The sequence below is a fragment of the Beta vulgaris genome, chromosome 1, assembly GCF_026745355.1.
Source record: "Beta vulgaris subsp. vulgaris cultivar EL10 chromosome 1, EL10.2, whole genome shotgun sequence".
NCBI classification, from domain to species: domain Eukaryota; kingdom Viridiplantae; phylum Streptophyta; class Magnoliopsida; order Caryophyllales; family Amaranthaceae; genus Beta; species Beta vulgaris.
In genome coordinates this window covers 54,947,667-54,967,007 of record NC_079202.1, presented here as the reverse complement: position 1 = coordinate 54,967,007, position 19,341 = coordinate 54,947,667, and the positions used below count along the sequence as shown (strand labels likewise).

General features: G+C 35.8%; 3 protein-coding genes across 6 annotated transcripts; 2 read left to right on the top strand and 1 right to left on the bottom strand.

Moving 5' to 3' along the window:
* Nucleotides 1-108: 108 nt before the first annotated feature.
* LOC104905229 (late embryogenesis abundant protein D-29) lies at nt 109-3,583 on the top strand. 4 transcript variants are annotated; one of them, XM_010693690.4, is made up of 2 exons: nt 109-476; nt 2,864-3,583. In XM_010693690.4, the coding sequence occupies exons 1-2, from the start codon at nt 266-268 to the stop codon at nt 3,418-3,420; spliced, it is 768 nt and encodes a 255-aa protein (XP_010691992.2). In that variant the 5' UTR covers nt 109-265; the 3' UTR covers nt 3,421-3,583. The 4 variants fall into 4 exon arrangements, with proteins under 4 accessions (XP_010691992.2, XP_010691990.2, XP_048495971.1 ...); XM_010693688.4 differs by having other exon boundaries at nt 2,861-3,583; XM_048640014.2 differs by having other exon boundaries at nt 109-518.
* Nucleotides 3,584-7,216: 3,633 nt separating this feature from the next.
* Nucleotides 7,217-11,248, top strand: LOC104905230 (ATP synthase subunit delta', mitochondrial). Its single transcript, XM_010693691.4, has 2 exons — nt 7,217-7,563; nt 10,683-11,248. Exons 1-2 carry the CDS (start codon nt 7,315-7,317, stop codon nt 11,025-11,027), a joined length of 594 nt encoding a protein of 197 aa, XP_010691993.2. The 5' UTR covers nt 7,217-7,314; the 3' UTR covers nt 11,028-11,248.
* Nucleotides 11,249-15,310: 4,062 nt separating this feature from the next.
* LOC104905231 (obtusifoliol 14-alpha demethylase) lies at nt 15,311-18,617 on the bottom strand. Its single transcript, XM_010693692.4, has 3 exons — nt 18,450-18,617; nt 17,235-17,735; nt 15,311-16,629 (listed from the first exon to the last, which is right to left on the bottom strand). Exons 2-3 carry the CDS (start codon nt 17,706-17,708, stop codon nt 15,631-15,633), a joined length of 1,473 nt encoding a protein of 490 aa, XP_010691994.2. The 5' UTR covers nt 17,709-17,735; nt 18,450-18,617; the 3' UTR covers nt 15,311-15,630.
* Nucleotides 18,618-19,341: the final 724 nt, after the last annotated feature.

Below are 19,341 nucleotides of genomic sequence, written 5' to 3'. Positions count from 1 at the left end.
AATGGGCACGTGTATGCCACAACCATTCTTTCACGTACTAAAAATAGATAATTCCTACCTTCTTGATCTCCCACTCAAACTTATATCATAACTTTCATATACATATATAGCTGCTAATTATCTATTTCTCATCTCTTGTATCCTCAAAAGTTTTATTTTGTGCAACTAATTTTGATCCAATAATACTGTCAAACAGCATATAATATAAAGTGCGTGCAATCTTGTATTAATACTCGTTGTAGTGACCGACGTACGTAATCAGCAAATGATGGCACGACGCTCTGAGATAAAGCTTCTGCCATTGGTGGTGGTGGTGGTGGTGGTGGCAGTGGTGGTGGTGTGCAATTACGCCGTATCGTCGTATGCACACCAAGTCGAGGAGGAGAGAGAGAAAGGCGAATCATGGACGGTGTGGGCTAAGGATAAGATCCAAGAAGGGCTTGGGTTGAAGCACCAACAAGAAGTTGATGATGCTGGTAAGCCTGCTCCTCAGATAATCAAAGGCATTGTTTCTCTGGGTAATCAAGCCCTTTTGTGTTATTTTACGTCTTTACGTGTTTTCGTGGCTCGTATGGATTAAAAAAAAATTATTCATTAAATTAGACTTTTAATATTAATCGTTGATACTTGATATGTTAAATCATTATTGGTTAGGAAAAATTTATTAAAAAATGGATCATTAGTTACGAAAAATTTATAAGGAAATTTGATATTTTGAAAATATAATGAAGCCAACAAAGAATGACATCCCATTAGTTTCAAAATACGGTCAAAATCAAGTCATTGTATTTTGAATTTCAAAACATTTTGGATAGAGTTAGTTTACAATAATTTAGTATGCATGCAGTTAAATTAATATTAGAAAAGAATTCGAGTATATCATATAAAACTGATCGATTATATCAAAAAATTAATTTTTTTTTTTTTGAGGGGGTATATCAAAAAATTAATTAAATGAAAATAGATTATAAATTGACTATATTACATGCTTATCGGTGTATAATGGAGTAAGTTATTGAGAATTCGATTCATTCTAAGTTTTTTGTTTTAACTTTAAGAATCAACATAACTAAGTTATATTAAATGAGTAGTTATATTAAATGAGTAGTTGCTAAAAGTTTAAATAACCTAAGATAAATAGTTTTGTTTGAGATAAGAGATTAAATATTGACTGAAATTGAGTTATTAAATACTCCCTCTAGGAAATGATTTTCCCTCCTTTCATTTAAGAGTATTTTCCAAAGATCTTCCCTCTTTTGCTTTATTCCTTATTTGGCAAAACAAATTTTCCTATTTTGCCCTCTCATGTCACTATCATATGATCCACTATTACATTATTAATTTAATTTTACTACCTTTCTCTCTCCTGCTTTAACCCCTTTTATTTATTTATTTATCAACCCCTTTCTCTCTCCTACTTTACTCACACCATGCCCCACACAACTTGATTTTCTTTGGTATGTGTAGGAATAGTAAGTGGGAAGATCTTTAGGAAACGGAGGGAGTATAACATTTATTTTACCTGAAGTTGTTGAAATTTTCAGTAAATAAATAGTTCTCTTTGAGATAAGAGATTAAATATTGACTGAAATTGAGTTTGTTATTAAATATAACATTTATTTTACCTTAAGGTGTTGAAATTTTCAGTTACTTTATTAGTTTAGCTTCTTTCAGTTACCTTATCCATTTCAGATCTATTTTAACTCTTTTTAAATATAATCTTATCCACTTCAAAAGAATCCTAATAGTAAAATTTTGACGTTTGGAATCAAACATATTAACCGTAATTGACATTAAAACAAAGTTTAGTGTGTAAGATGAGGTTAAATTCATATATCAATACATAATTCTCGAACATCGTATTAACTTTTCATACTGAAAAGTGATTGAAGATATCGGTGGTTATAGTTTTGCATGTGTAAACATACAAATTAGACAAAGTATTAACTTTTTATAATTCTTAATAAAGATATTTTAATATATTAATGGTTAAATTTCAAAATTCTTACTAGAGGAAAATTTAAGAATATTAGTGGTTATGCAAATCATTGCAACTAATAAATTAATAGAGGGATTATGTTAGGAAAAAACTTTATCTACCCAGTAGGTCAACAACCCACTATTAATAGAAATGAATAAATAGTGGAATCCAATTCGTCAATTCTAATAGTTAGTTTTTTAATATTCTATTTTTCGTTGGTTAACTACCCACCGAGTAGATGTAGCATTGTCTTTTTATGTTACAAGACTTACAACTAAATTACCTTAAAATGAGGACATTATTTCAACATTCCGGGATTTATAGTTACCTGTGGTCTGTGGATCCTACTTTAGAATAGAAAAAATTGTCTTTTCTATTGTCATTATGGGGTTTTCTAGACTTGTGAATTTACAATTTTACTTTTGTGAAGTGACTAAAATGACCCAACTGTATTAAAAGGTTCTTGTCGTTATATAATAATCACATACATAATCGGAAGAGGAAGATGGTGTGAAAACTGATGTAAAAAGTTTAAACAAAAAACCATATGGTGTTTTCGCTTGAATTGGCATTTTTTTTTTTCGTTGTAAATGAGCCACTAAGTGGAATGATATAGACAGAGTTGGATATTGTTCCGCAAGATCTTACTTACTAAGTTAGATGACCTCCACTCATTTCGCTTGGCATGTGCATGTAAAAAGGTATTTATGTAAAGTTTGTATGAATAGAGTGGTGATCATTCTCAAAGCGAAGAATTAATTAAGCTTTAGAGTGATTTGTTGAAGTTCAATAATAAGTGCGCGCATAAAGATAATATAAATGGAGTCACATTATGGGATTCACCGATTCAAATGAAGTCTGTCATTTCTGGTGCTGCAGCAGCCAGAGAAAAGGCATATGAAACAGCAAAAGAAGCCTCTCAGAAGGCAAACGATAAGGCCCAACAAGCTAAACAGACTGCATCAGAAGCAAGTAAAGAGGCGGCAGACAAGGCCGCATCGATGAAGGATGCAGCCGTTGAGGAGGCACAAACAGTGAAGGACAAGGCCCAACAATACACCAGAGATGTCACAAAGAAAGCCTCGGATGTCAAAGATGAGGTTGAGCAACAGTCGGAAATAGCTGGCCATAAGGCACAAGAGGCGAAGGAGGCAATGAGCCACAAAGTTGAGGAAGCAAAGGACGCAGCGGCTCGCAAGGCTCAAGATGCTAAGCATATGGCTGGTGATGTGAAGGACACGGCGAATGAGCATTCGAGTTGGGTGAAGGAGAAGGCCAAAGAAGGGTATGATGCTGCTAAGAAGAAGGCTGGTGAGACTTTGCGCAGTGCTAAAGATAAGGCTCAAGAAAAGGCTAGTGATACGTTGCGTAGTGCTAAAGAGATGGCTCAAGAGATGACAGCAACTCGTTATGTTGATGATGATGATGCTGAGCTCTAAATTAAGAGGTCAATTGTCTTCAATTCGTTGTAGTGCAGTCAGCAGTTCTATGTTGAAATATATGGTTTTTAAGCCTTTAGGTGGGTGGTTTTTGTCCAGTTTCGCTTGAGAAATATCTTTTCATCAGTATTTTTGGTTTTATAACATTACATGTATAAGTTATGTGTATCCTAGATTTGTGATCACGTTGATAATCATGTTGCATGTAGAATTACATTTACAAGCTTAAGTATTTGGGCAATATATATATAGTAGATTATCTTTATTGAAAAAGTTATAGAAGGCATTACTAGCACTTGGTTGGAATGTTTAGGTTACTAATGCTGCTCTTGGTTGTTTACAGCATTTATAATAGTAAGGTACACCCTTTGTAGTTTTGTTTGTCACATTAAATTTTGGAATTAGAATATTTTTTTGTGTAATTTTATTTTGGTATGGTTCTAACCTTTCGGGGTTTACATATATTCATAATAAAAAGACGCAATATTGATTAATTATCATTTGAATTTTCTTATGTCATTAGGTAAATAAAATTTGAAATCAAAATTGAAAAATTTTTCATGAACTCGCAGTCAAGTCAATAATAATTTGTTTCAATTTTTCATGTGTATCATGAATTTTTATTCTTCTAATTGAAAGTTCATAGTTTTTGGTACAGAGCGAATTAAAACAAAAAAACATAGATTTTCGTTTTAATAAGTAATGGAAGTGCTAGCAAAGAAAAGAGATTCAAAATGCAAGTATTAACATCTCTCAATGGAAACTAGAAAGTCAAAATGCAAGTATTAACATCTCTCAATGGAAACTAGAAAGTCATTATCACTTGTAGTTTGATAGGGTCCCAAATGGAAAATAAGTGTAGGGTGGTGGGGCTTGATAAGTTGAAAGTTAAAGAAAGTAAATAACTTTGTGGAGTTACAAATCTTGGCAAAGCAACAATTTAATTTGCTATTTAATTTGCTGCAATGGTGAAGCTACAAGCTTCATCTTTTATCATACTAGCCTTTATCGCGTGCATTAATTTCAAAATTTGTTATTCTATTTGATACTCTATTCGTTATTTATGATTAAACTTAAATGTGAAAAATTCAACAGTTAGATGAATTTAGATATATTAATTAGCTAATGTAAAATAAAAATAAAAAAAGGTTGTGCGTGATTGTTAACATTAATTTTTTGTGAATGAATATGAAACAGAAAGAACAAACATAATGAGTTGGCTTAACTGAATTAAAGAGTATCAAAGGTAGTGAATGTTCAGACTTTTCATGTGCACGTTATGTATGCCATCTTTTTTAATAAGGTATAAATATTTTGTCCATTTAACTTTTGATTGAAGTATTTGATGCATATACCATTTTAAACTTGTTTTAAATGGCAAGTTGGAATGGGAATTTTTAAATGATTTGCTTTTGTAATCTTTTTCATTCCATTAATTAGATCATTAAGGGTATTTTAGTCACTTCAAAAGAGGACACCACACCTCCTCCCTTGGCTTATATAATAGAGATTGATTGTAAGCGAGCTCTATGTCAATGGGAGTAAGGACATTAATAATATTAACTAGCTGTAAAACATTTTGTACGATCTTTTTTATGAATTATACATATTTTTACTAGTTTATATGTGTATCATATCATCATATATTAAGAATTATCGTCGGCCAAGTTGGTTGGAGATTCTTCTTTTACTCTTTTGACAAGCAAAGGCGGATTTTAAAAAAAATATGTAGTGGGTTATATTGTAACTATCAATTTTGGGGTTAGATGATCAATTTTTTAAAGATAGTTTTCAAAATAAATTAAATTTTAGAAAGAAAATTTCCTAATTTTTCCAATTCAAGTGGGGTCAAGTGACTCCTAGTTCTTATATGGTGGATGTGCTACTGGATAAGGGTTTAATTCTTACCATGTTTCTTTAATTCCTCCTACTTATGTGGAGTCGATCAGGCTTGACGACCAGAAAAAGCAAAACGAAATCCGGGCATCTCTAGCCATTTCCAACTCTTCAAAATTCCCCCAGGATTTCATCTTATCTTAAAAATAAATATATTGATTTATACATTTGGATCTGTATTCACTTTTATTTAAGAAATTTTTCCTATTTATCGCAATTAGAAACTAGAGATCCCTCATTATAATAAGAATTTTAGTAAAATATGTCGAATCATTGATCGATTAACTTATTATAATTTTTAGGTATGGCTAACAATAATACTAATGAATTGACAGAATCCATTTATAAATAAAAGAAAACTTATGTAATTAACAATGTTATCTTCGAATGAATGTATTTAAATTAAATGTAATAGACTTTATTGGACATGCTAAATCCTAGGAAGTATAACTTTATATATACACTTGATCAAATATAAATCAACATTATTAAACTTAATTTAGGCCCCATTTTTTTAGGTTGAACTAAACTGCATCGAACTAAAAAAACTGAATTGAATTGAATTGAAATTGTGTGCAAATGAATAGGGCCTATTAGTTTTTTATTTTTTCAAACTAAGATAACACATCATAAGGTCTATTTTATTCAACTTAATCTTACTTATTTGAACTTATTTGAATTTATTAACCTATTTTTTTGAAAAAATTTGATTATAAAAGGTAGTTTTATAAAAATTTTCCCTAAAAAGTAAATGAAATTAATGGGGGTATAATTAGCGGTAGGGGCATCATGCATTAAAAGGCTGAGTTTGAGGGTTCCATGTAGGATATTGAAAAGGTTGGGGTATAACGTAGAAACTAAAGAACATAAGGCATAACAAAAACAAAATCCATCTTAAAACATGATTATATGTTTACAAAACGGGATTACTGTTATTAGGCCCGGGCTATGCCCCGGGTAAGAAAAAATTTTAAATATTAATATAATAATTTACAATAATAACACTAAATATAACTTAGCTTAGTGGTCAAAACTTTAGTTTATGTGCTTGAGGTCTTGGGATCAAACCCTATACTATGCAATTTCTTAATTTTTTTTAGTGTACATGGATTACATGATCTAAAACTCCCTAGGGAGAGCATCACGTGGCATAGTTTCTTGTTTTCGCACGCCTTTTAATATATTTGTATAGATAACATAACAAGTGGTGTATTATATTACATTGAGATCAAAATTATAATTGTCATATAGCTAATATTTGTCTCTTATATGTTAGATTCTTGATTTCTTTCTACTACCTTTTTTTATTTAATTAATAAATTACATTAATGATAAGATTACTATTTTATTAAACATACTATATTTAAACTAGGTTGTTCAACTTATTTCAGAAAAAATAAATTCGAATAAGATAAAATAAGCTCGAATGAAATAAGTTAAGATAACATCAAACAAGCTAAGACAAAATAAGTTGAATAGAATTAACTAATTATGTTTGGGACGCAATAAACTAAAATATAAATTCAGATAAGATAATATAAGTTTAGCTAGGTAAGATAAAATAAAGTTAGATAAGACAAGATAAAATCAAATAAGATAAAATAAGTTCAGATAAACTAAAATAATTTCATATAAGTCAAAATAAGTTAAATCAAACAGCCATTTCCCTCCTCTCGAAAACCAAGCTTGCTTGGTGGAAGTGGTGACTGGTGAGGAACCCACCTTGTGACCTCCAATTGTGTTTGAAAGTAGAGATTTTCTTATATTCCCCTACTCCCAAGCGTCGATCTATATAAGTGGACTAACTCACCTGAGCGATATATTAGTCCAATAAGGTCTTTCTTCTCACCAATATAGCCAAAAAAAAAAAATCACTCTCACAACAAAACAAAAACAAAAAAAACCACAAAGCACCAAACAACAATCACAAGTGAAATAATCACTCATCATTTCCTCTCTTTCTCTCTCTCTCTCTCCGACTTGCGACCCGAGCGATTAATGCTGCCAAGGGCTTCAAGAATCGCCGGCGCCGCCGTTTTCCGGCGGTTCTCGACCGGTTTTACGACGGCGCCGGCGGAAGCAGAAGAAATGTTCAAAGAAGCATGGAAAAAAGTGGTACCCCACATAAACCCACCAAAAACTCCTCTCTCTTTTATCCAACATCCTCCTCCGATACCCACTTCGATTCCTGCCAAACTCATCCTCAATCTCTATCTTCCTTACTCCTCCCACCTTTCCAACAAACAGGTAATGTGAGTTTTATGTTGTAAAGCTTGTTTTTTTATTTTATTTGATAAAGAAGGTTCCTCTCAATGTATACTTTTACTTTTCGTACTACTTTTTAGTACAGCGTGTTTAGAGATATAGTGGTTTAAAGATGCATCTTTTTGGTAGTAAATATGAATTCCTTAGTTAGCTACGTATCTTTTAGTTCTTTTATGTGAATTTTGTTATAAAGTTTGATTATATTGCCAAATAGGTGTGATCTTTTTGGTCATTAATGTCTTGTGTAGTTTTGTGTAGGGTTATTGTTTAACAAAAATAGTTTGTATTGCTGTACTTTTACAGTTTTAGTGTTTTTTTTTTTTTTTTTGGGCTTGTTTAATTGTGGTGCATGATTTGGGTTACTATAAGGGTGTAGTTTTCAAATGATGCAGAATCTGCAGTGTGTTTGAGGTTGTAAGTTGGTTTTTCTTTGTTCAGATTGGTGCTTTTTTTTGCATGATGTGTAATGGTGTATGTGTTTGCCTCATATTTGATTGTGAATGTTTATGGAGTTTATAGTTTATACTGATATTGTAGCGTCTAGGCAGGGAAATTTGTAATTTCGCCTCTCGGATGCTCCGGAAAACTTTCAAATATCTGTTTTACCATCAAACTTGCTGCCCTCATTTTGATCTTGGAAGCTTCAAAATTTCCGCAATTTACATTCATTCACTGAGACATATCAAATTCTTTGGACTTTTGTTGTTAAAAAAGATAAGGGTATATCGGTGGAAATCCAATGAAAGATTGAAAGCTACATGATATAGAAATTTTCCCCGGAAAATCATTATAAAAGATACAATATGCAATCATCATAGTGTAAAGGTTGTTAAGTGGAAAGTGGAAACATAGACAATTGTATCTTTGTTACTATATCTGTTGTAGAGCACGGTGTTAGGTTGTTTTCTTATGTGGAAATAGCATCATTGCTGGTTCATACTAATTTTGCGTGTGGTAAATTTGTGTTTAGAGCTAGTTCTGCTTTAAAGGGGAAGGCTGATTGCTATTCTGGGGTTTAAATTGGAGAGTCATGTTCAGCTAGACTGCTGCTATAGAGAGGTTTACTTCCGTGCTAAGCTTTCGTTGTTCCTGCTTTAGATTTTGATCTCTCCCTAGTTTTCGAATACCCCTTCTTTTGTATGAAACTGTGAATTATTTGCGGGACATGGAAAGATGTTTTGATCCTTTAGATGGGACCAAGCTCTAGCTGTCTGTGAGTGATTCTAAGCTAAATAAAACATCATATTGAGTTAAAACTTAAACAGTTGATTTTGGACGTGGAGGTTAGACTTTAGGAAGCAATCTAAGTGATGGAAGTCAGAGTTCTTTAGCCATGCATGACATTACAGTATAAGTACCACTTCCTTACAAAATGGAACTCTTAGGGTCGTTGACATCGAGACACTTCTGCTCTTTAGCTTCTTCAAGGAAGCAACATATATTATTGTGGTAAGGATATATATTCTATACTCAACACATCTGCTGGCTTAGGGAAATGCTGTTCAATTTGCTTCACTGAAGTTGTTGACTTGCTGTTGCGGTCTGCCTTTGATCAGATCATCAGGGCAGTCCAGTATCTTGCAACTGATTGATTTCACTTCCTTATATTCTCCCTAGGGTGCCTAATGTAGAGATGAAAAAATGATTAGTCTAGCCTTCTAAGATGAGCGAAGAATCTTTGATGGTAATTTCTGTACCTTTTAGGATGTCTAGCTTTCTGAAGAATTCTTAATGAAACTTCTCCAGATCCTCGTCATCCCTAACCAAATACTCTGCTGATTTTCTATGGTAATGGGATCCAATGGATTTTTTTCCCATGTCCTACCATTTTTTGCTCCTCATTTCAGGATGGTGTGTTTGGTCTGCTACCAAGAGCCTACAATGAAAGATAAAAGCTAGCTGTTGGATGATATGATTTGCAATAACCAAGTACGAGACTCAAAACGGGAAGTATGCAATCCTTTATGAGGGACTGAGGGTTATTGGGAACCTAGTTCAATTTCTCATTAAATGTCGTTGATATTGATTTTGTGGATCTGACTCCTGTTGTCAATCTCAATTTATCGGATGTTGTCCTTTGCTATCCAAAAGATATATATTGGAGATCACCACAAAAAATTATGAGTTGATTTGGGGCAGTGATATGTCAAATAGTCAGCTGTCTAGGCTATATTAAGCATATTTTGATCTGGAATTCTCATTGGTGTTGTCTGATACCATCTTAAACCTCTTATATAGTCTTTGATCAGCAATAATAATTAGTGCGACTGGTAATGAATTTGTCTGTATATTTGCAAGGAAAATCTCACGCCACTAGCCAGGGAAATGCAATTATATCCTTGACTTTCCCTAAACATGTCTTTTCTTTGTAGATTTTCATTTCCACTCATTAGCTCTTAGATTGGTAGTATTTATAATTGAGAAGGTTTCATTTCATTAATAAATAAAGGAACATATAACTTAGAGTGGAGTATTACGTATAAACTCATTTTCATCATCGTCTTGTATTGCCACTTGTGACCTATCTAATAGAAGGATAGTGGATATGTTATTGGCATGCTGCTAGCTGATCATTCTTTAGTGAAATGATGTTTTGATAAGAAAATGTGGTCAAGCTTTAGTGGCTGTTTTAAGAGGTTGCTTTTAGAGCCTTCTCATTTTAGGTATCTTTCCACATACCACTAGACCATGTCCAGCCAATCTAGACTTGAAAGGACAACAAAATGCTCATCTCTTGCCCCTTCACATCCTAATATAAAAGTGAACGGTATTTTTAGATTTGTGAGCGGCAAGCATGATCAGTTCTACCATCATCATCTTTGTTATTAACCTTTATATATATTCAACTATATTTCCTGGTTGCACCAACTGCAAAAGCATTGAATGTACTTGAACTGAGTCCCCCTTAGTTTGAGCATGTTTTGTAGGGGGGGAGGGAACTATTAACACACAATAGGTCTTATGTACATCAGGCGCATTGTATACAACAGGTTCAGCCATTCAGAGACCCAAAATCAGATGCATCTGTTATATACGATAGCACCTATTGTATACAAGTTTGTGTCATAAACTTGACCTCCCAAAATTTGGATCTTTTACAGGTTGATATGGTCATAATGCCAGCAACAACTGGGGATATGGGTATTTGTCCAGGGCATACAGCAATTATGACAGAGCTGAAGCCCGGCATTCTCTCTCTTCTAGAAGGGAACGAAACAACGAAGTATTTTGTCAGTGGTGGCTTCGCCTTCATCCATCCGAATTCTGTTGCAGACATAATCACACTCGAGGCTGTTCCTATTGATAGAATTGACCCAAATATGGTTCAAAAGGGGATTGCCGAGTTCTCACAGAAGTTGAGTTCAGCCACTACTGATTATGAAAAGACTGAAGCACAAATCGGCATAGATGTTCATACCGCCCTACAATCTGCTCTCATGGGCTAATGCTGCAGCAAAATACGGGTGATCCTTTTTATCATGTCTTGCTCAATGTCCCTTAGAAAGTATAGTGGAAATGAAGCACACTCTCCGCTCTCGTTTGCGATAGGCTACAACAATGGTGTATTGTTCTTGTAAAATTTGTTATGCACTGTGTGGCATTCAAAGCAGATAGGTTATTGTAATGCTTACTTTCTTTTTATAGTAACTATCCCAATTTCCAGTCACTAGTGAGTAGTCAATGCTTGTTACACACTTGCACCGGAGTTCATCAAATGCGGAATACTCTTGACTTAGGAGCCATTTTATGTGCAATATGCCGCTGCTAAAATGGCGTAATGAATACTCTGGCATGTCTGGCTAGAGACTATTGTGCAAATGTCAACTTTGAGTCTTTGAGTAGTACTCTCTCCATATTTTTCTATCTTTCTCAGTTGGAATTTTAACACTATTCACAATTATAGGAAATTTTTGAATTCTTTTTCAATATATACGGAAAAATATAATTATGTGGGGTCTTGTTTGATTCGTCTTAACGAGTACTTTAATAATATTCAATCATTATAATTTTTAATAATATGTAATGAAAGATATTTAAAGTCCAATAGGTGCATTGGCAGGTGCACACAGTTAAAATAGGAAAGATAAAAAAAATACAGAGCGAGTAATGAATAATGAGCCGGTAGCATAAGACCAAAACAGTCACCAATAAACCTACAAATGTTAGTTTCGATGAGTGTAAATCAATTTTAATTAATAAAAGTTAATTCGGCATAGTAAAATGATGGTGAAGTAAAAACGGGTAAAGAGATAATTATGAAGTTCACTCTCAACCTTTTCCCTCTAAAATGTGTCCTTGTTTTCAAAACGGTTATATGTATGTGGGAAATAGCCTAAAAATGCCTCGAAGATGGACTTAAAGTGGACTCGTGGAGGTTCTTTTTTCTGTTATCCCTCATTATCGATAAAACGTTAACAATTCGACATGCATTGTGTAAGTAATTGCAATGGACCATTCATAATTTTATCTTTCCTAATTTTCTGCCAAATGAAGGTTGTTATTGTCTCAAATTTTAGTCATTTACTCCCCATTGCTTCAATCACAACACTTTTACTTTTGCGCTATTCATTTACTGATTTACACCTTGAACATTATATTTACCAAATATGAAAATCATTTAAGATAATTTTGGATTTATTTTAGTGTATATTTCTTAAAAACTACTTTTTTTTTTAAAGAGAAATTTCATTAATTGAAGGCCAAACGGCATCTATAATAGATATTAAAGAAAAACAAGATACAATTAAACAAAGTTAAATCAAATTCGTCTTCGAAAAAACTATAATAAACCATATCGAGCAATACAGCGCAGCCCCCTTGTATTTGCTGAATCAAACAACTATTAATGAGGAAGTCTATCATTCTGACATAGTTTGGGAAGATCATTCTTGATCGAGCCATGTTAACCGCATCGGAGATTCCAATACCTTCATGTTGAGTCCTGAACTTCAACCAATAAGAACAATTTCTCATACCTAAAAACAAAAAAATCACATTCACAACTCCCATAAGGGAGAAGGAGATCTCCACAATAGAGACTAAAAACCTCATAGTAGGGTTTGAAGAAATCTCATAAAGTGATACTGATTTATTCAACAAAATAAGAAAATAAACTAAAAACTGAAAATAAAAAGGAAAAAGGGGCTTACCATGGATGAAATCATCCATGGCAGCCCCTCTCTGATGAAGGAAGAAGGAGTAGGGGGCTAGTGTTTTAGAGAGAAAAAAGACAGAGGGGGAGGCTTACACGGCTTCTAAGTCTAAGTTTACAAATTCTGTAATTTTCTTAAAACCTACTTAGTTTTTAGAACTTAAGTTGATGAATAATTTCAAATAACAACAGTGAAAACTTTACATTAGCAAGCAGGAAAGTCAAAGTATTCCACCTAAATATAAACTGAGTATATTGATATTTTATAGTCCTCTTTCACCTATGAAAAAAAAGATAGTGAAATACATGACTCCTCTTTACTATGTTTTAAAAATGTAAATTTAATTTATTAAAAAAGATCCTGCAACATACACAAATACACAATAAAATCAAACTAACAAATACTTAAAATTTTTATCAAATAAACTCAGAAATATTACAAAACCATCATCATTGTAGATTAGATTTTTTTTGGTTGCTATGGACTATGGAGTATGGAGTTCAACTTTGATTATACGGTTATTTCATGAGGTACCCCTGAGTACTTAAAAAATTCACACGGTACCCACAAAACTTTTGAAATTCACATGGTACCCCTCAGTTTACCAAAAATGCACCAGATGCCCTTAATGACTAACGGACGTTAACACCATTAGTCATTAAGGGCTAATTTGCCACGCGACAACTTCCTATTGGCTCCCTAAAAGATTATTTAGTTAATTAAAAAAAACTAATTAATTAATTAAAAAACTTAAAAAAAAAACAAACCCAGCCACCACTGCCCCCACCCTCGCCACCCTTTCGCCGGCAGTACCCCCACCCCCGCAACCCCCCTACGCCAGCGACCTTCCCTGCCCCCACCCCTTCCCCGGCAGCCCTCCTCTTCCTTGCCCCCACCCCTTCCCCGGCAGCCCTCCTATTCCCTCCAAAACCACCTTCACCCCTCGAAACCCCCTCCTAACCCCTTGAAACACCCCCTTTGCACCACAGCCGGCGCCAAAACTCCTTCCACGGCGCCGGCGAAGCTTCGTCGCCCCACTCCCTGCCATCCCCACCCTCTTTCCCCCCTTAAACAACCACCTACAAACCTTAAAACCCCCAAATCGAAACCCTAATTTTTGATTTGGGGGTTTTCGATTTGGGGGTTTTATGTGGTGTTTTAAGGAGTGAAATGGGTTGAGGATGGTCGAGAAATGTTCGCAGGCACCGGGGATGTGGTTTAGGCGCCGGCTGTGGGGTGGAGGGAGGTTTTTCGAGGGGGTGGGTTGGGGTTTTGGCATCGAAATGGTGGTTATGCGGGGAGGGGAAGGCTACCGGCGAGGGTGTGACACCAACGGTCCTCCTCGCCGGCGCAGGAGGGTGACGGAGGCGGTAAAGGCGGTGGGATTACCGGCGGCAGGTGGTGGCAAGGTGGTGGCAGTGGTGGGCCGGTGGCTAGGGGTTGAGATTTTTTTAAAATTTTTTAATTTTTTTAAAGTTTTTTTATTAATTTTGTTTAATTATTAACAAAATATTTTTTAGAGAGCCAATACGAAGTTGCCACGTGGCTTAATGACTAATGAAACTTAACGTCGTTAGTCATTAAGGGCATCTGGTGCATTTTTAGTAAACTCAAGGGTACCTGGTGAATTTTAAAAAAAAAATGGGTACCACGTGAATTTTCAAAGAACTCAAGGGTACCTCATGAAATAACCGTTGATTATATCTAGTCAATATACAATAAATAACAAATTAAAGCACATCCTGCCAGAAATATTGCTGTATTCACGTACTTGCCAGTTATATGCGTCAGTCCACAAGCAGTCGTGCAAATAAAAGCCAATAATTAAACCTTAGAACAATAATGGAATGTTAAGCTCGAAGAATGTGAATTAATCATGTAAAGTCCTGCAACTTGAACAACCATTGCAATTTGCAAAGCCCAAAGAAGTTGGAGAATCGGCAGGAAAATGTGGACTATTTATCCCACTCCTTACCCTTAATCTCAACTTCTTAAGTGAGAACTATTAATTTAGGCATGTTTGGCAAAATCGCAAAACTAACGATTTTAGTAGCGGTTTACTGTTGCAATAGTTTGTAGCTTTTGGGGTAGCTATAGCTGTATACTAGTAGCTGTTAGCGATTAGTGATTAAAGTAGTTGTTTAATTGTGTGTGTAAAGAATCAAGATGGGTGAAATTTTTGAGTCACGCTATTAGTTGTTTTCTAATTAAGTTAATAGATATTGATAATATCATTTTCATAAATTAGATTGTTATGATTTCTTTAGTCTTTTGTAAAGGAGCAAAGTTGATGGATCTTATGTTCCTTTACCAAGAACAAACTCAACGAGCACTCAGACGCGGGAGTTACCCATATGGGACTGGTCGCGCACGCACCAGAAAACTGTCATATCCTTGAGTCGTGATCCCGTGACCAGATTTCTGGAACGCGCCAGTGTAAGGGATCATCAGGACTACTAGCAAAGCCAAAGATGTAACACCGATCATATCATTCACCCCCACAACCTTGTATCATCGAATAGCTCCTCCTACATTACGCTGCCTCATTTGACTACCTTGTATTTGAACAATAAAAGTGGCATTCAAAGAACAACATCGTTCACTATATTCACCATTGATCATGACCGGTCAAATTCAGTATTTAAGAGATGGCAAAACCAAAAGAGTCTACATCTGCAAGATACTAAGATAGTAAGATCATAAGATCCTAAGCATAACAAACACAAAAACAAAAACAGAAAAAAATGGTGCAGCTCTACAACCAAATGCTAACTCTTTCAAAACATCAAGCAGGCCTTAATGGCAGAAGACTGATGCAATAAGACAAAAGGATGTTTCACCAAATAGACAACTAACAAAACCCAGATTTTGCATGAAATCAGACCCTTCATCACAATCAGTCAACAAGAAGCTTTCTTCGCTTGTATCTCACCATCACCTTCCCCTTAACGCCTACCACCATGGCATTCCAGTCGATCTCGGGGAATGGAGAAATTAGCTCAAACTCAAAATTCCTCAACAGGTGGCTCCATATTGCCTTTATTTGCAAATAAGCAAATGGCTCTCCAAGGCATCCATGCCTTCCCCCTCCAAAGGAGATGTATGAGAATTGCCCTGCTATCTTATCTTCATCCCTTCCAGGTGCAAAACGATCAGGATCATAACTGTCTGGATCCTTGTATATATGCGGGAGACGATTGGCAAATGCTGGTGAAGTGGCAACAATATGACCCTTTGGGATGTCGTATTCTTTACCGTCTCGTGTAGTCACACTAAAGTCACCGTGAGATTGGCGCAACAACATAATCAACGGAGGATGGAGTCTAAGCGCTTCCTTGATGCACCTATGCAACACTTCCATCTCTGCTAAAACATCATGGTCTACATTCTCTCCATGTTTCTTCATCACAGTTCTCTGCTCTTCAACCACAGCTGAAAAATATTCCTTAAAACGAAGAAGATAAGCTCCAGTCCATGTAGATGTAATAGAGCTGGTATGTTGACCAGCAAATAGCGCAGCAATCAGTAGACCTGTGACCTCTCCCTCGGTTGTTCCCCGACCATCTTTGTACTTTGAGTCAATAAAGCACTGCAACATATCGTTCTCACAATTGCCGGAGGATTTACGGGAACATATGATCCTTGAAAAAATCTCTGAGAGCTTCTTACGGGCTCTATCACGGCGACGATGAGCTGGGATGGGTAGATAAGGGAAAATAACACTGATTGGTAGCATTCCATTATCAAGATCGTGAAATAGGGCGGACACATCGTCAAAGAGCTTGTCACGGACTTCCCGACCCAGGAGACATCGACTGGCAGTCAAAATAATAAGATGCTCTAGCTCATATTTCAAATCTACCTCCCCAGAATCTCCCCACTTGGAAAAGTAGTCCTGCATAATAAAAGAAAATGGATCTATTTAGGCTGTATATTAGGGTTAGCATCACATAAAAAACTAGCACAAATTAAAATGACAATGCTGATTTCAGCTTCATAATAAACCACATTTGATAACAGGGTAAGTTCTCAGTATTTTGAATGGATGGTCACACCATACTTTAGCAAAAGACACTTAGAAAAAAGAGGACATTCCTGTGTTGCTGTGATACTTAAGCGATGGCCCAAAGTTTAAGCTGTCCACACAATTACAAGTATTTTTCTACCCTATGTTACAAAACTATGCACTGGATTCTCCTATATAACAAAACCACGCACTAGCCGCATCATATCATAATAAATCTATGCATTGTGCAAGGTTGCATCAAATCGTGATGAATAATGCAATGTGCAAGGTTGTGTCAAATCATGATGAAACAAAGCAATATGCAAGATTGCATCAAAACAGATCTATATCATCTTCCCACAGGACAAGTTCTATTGTTGTTTGCCACAAGTTCCATCTTCCATTAGTAAATATTATTCAGTTAACGATAGTAAATTCCAAAAGAAGATATAGACTGCAGATAGGGGAGGGGGCAAAAGAAATGAGAGCAAGACCTGAGCTTCCATAACCATCTGGTCAACATAACTCTTGAGTTTATTGGCTCGAAGAGCCTCAGTGAAGAAGCGGAACTGCTCCTGGCGAACTGAATAGTCTACATCAAAGACAACACCAGGTCCAAAAGTAGGGACATTAAAGCGATAGACCTCCTGCTGACTGAGATCAGTCTCAGGTGCCTTGAAGAAATGAGCAGACACCTCAGGACCAATTAAGAAGGTAATATTCTTATTGACCAAATTCAAGGTGAACACATTTCCAAGTTTTGGGTACTCCTCCTTAAGCATAATAATGGGGCCCTTGAGGAAGCGAAGGAGGCCACCAATAACAGGAGGAAAGGCCTTTATCACCGGAGGAAGGCGTTTTCCAGATCTCGGCATTATGAGGACTGATATCAACTTGGCAGCTACAAGGGTTGCCACAACAAGGAGCCCCACATTGAAGAACTTGCTGTCCATAACTTCCATTTCCATATTTGAGGTAGCTTGATTTACTAACAACTGAAGAATCAAGTGAAATTAATCAACCCAAGTAACAAGCAAAAGGTGCGTACACTTATTAGAGTTATGTTACACGTTATCTCAAGTATCTATGTTAGATCCTTGACACAGAAACACGGACTCTAATTTTACCTCAAGTACTCGTGTTAGATCATCAACACAGAAACACGCGTATGGACGCTTGACACTTCATTTCCGACCAAAAACACGGAATTTGTTCATAAACAAACGAGTATGATTTATAAGCAAGGCCTACATTGAAGTTTCTAGAATTTGACATTATCAAACCCATAAAAACTTATCCCCCACAAATTAACACACACACCAACCGATCTCTGGAATTATTCAAAGAGATCGAAATCCAGGAAAAAGGAAAAGAAAAACATAGAAATATATATTGCAGCAGATAATGCCAAACACTTGAGAAAAATTAGGGATTACCCAAGTCGTAATTATACAAAATTCAACTAAATCAATTGTTCAATCACGTATTAATTACATTTTGAATCAAAAACGCAACAAGACCAAAGATTATGACAGACATTTCAGATTTAAAAATATCAGATGTTAAAAAAGGTTGTCCATTAAAAGAAGAAACTTTCAGAATACATCAAAAAGAAAACATAAAGTAATCTAAAAAAAGCAAGAAAATCAATCAGATTGAGTTGCAAATATATGCATCAATAAAAATAGTAAGAATGAAGAAAAAATTACCAGATCATGCGAAATGAGAGCAATGAATCTGCTTCAAAACAAAGATGATGGAAAGAAGAAAAATCGGATGGTTTAGTTCTTGAGTTTGAGTTTGAGTTTGAGACTTGTGTGGTATTTGCACAGCACTAAGTAAAGGTCACTATCTGATCCACTTGGCAATGTGGAGATTAAAAAAAACTTGGAACCATTTTTGTTTTATTCGTTTGGGAAACATCTGTGTGAAGTTGTGGGCTTGTGGCGGATTGCCCAATGAAATACTATTCCCTCTTTGTCTTATTGGTGTTCGCTACATTTGCTTTTTCACGGTCTCTAAATAAATATACTTCCTCCGTTTTTTTTTAGATGTTACACTTTTAAAAATTGTGGTTCCCTAGACAAAAATTGAAGAAGTGATTAGAAGAGGATTAACATGGGGTTTAAGGGAAGGGAGGAGAGAGAAAAGAGGACCCCAACTTGGTTCCCCACCACCACCCCAACAGCCCAAAGAACTCCCACCACCACCCCACCACCCACCCGAAATTCGAACCACCACCCCAAACCCCACCCCACCCACCCGAAAATCCCACCCAGCCACCCAAAACCCCACCTCACCCGCCGAAATCCCCACCTACCCACCCGAAAACCCCACCCAGCCACCCGAAAACCCCACCCCATTGCCGAAATCCCAACCCACCCACCCGAAAACCCTAACCACGCGCCGAAAACCCATAGATTGTGGCGGGGAATCTTCTGATGTGGCGGTCGAAAACCCATGTGGTTTTGCGCGAAAACCCATAGATTGTGGCGACAAATCTTCTGATGTGGCGGTCGAAAACCCATGTGGTTTTGCGCAAAAACCCATGTGGCGGTCGAAAACCCATGGGGAAGGTTTTCGTGGGTGGGGGTCGGGTTT

What these genes read in the sequence shown, in the direction of transcription:
- LOC104905229 (XM_048640009.2), top strand. Translation starts at nt 266, where the DNA reads ATGATGGCACGACGCTCTGAGATAAAGCTTCTGCCATTGGTGGTGGTG. An exon ending in CAAAGGCATTGTTTCTCTGG is followed by an intron (nt 519 to 2,860) that starts GTAATCAAGCCC and finishes CTGGTGCTGCAG; the next exon opens with CAGCCAGAGAAAAGGCATAT.
- LOC104905230 (XM_010693691.4), top strand. Translation starts at nt 7,315, where the DNA reads ATGCTGCCAAGGGCTTCAAGAATCGCCGGCGCCGCCGTTTTCCGGCGG. An exon ending in CCCACCTTTCCAACAAACAG is followed by an intron (nt 7,564 to 10,682) that starts GTAATGTGAGTT and finishes GATCTTTTACAG; the next exon opens with GTTGATATGGTCATAATGCC.
- LOC104905231 (XM_010693692.4), bottom strand. Translation starts at nt 17,708, where the DNA reads ATGGAAATGGAAGTTATGGACAGCAAGTTCTTCAATGTGGGGCTCCTT. An exon ending in AGATGGTTATGGAAGCTCAG is followed by an intron (nt 16,630 to 17,234) that starts GTCTTGCTCTCA and finishes TTTATTATGCAG; the next exon opens with GACTACTTTTCCAAGTGGGG.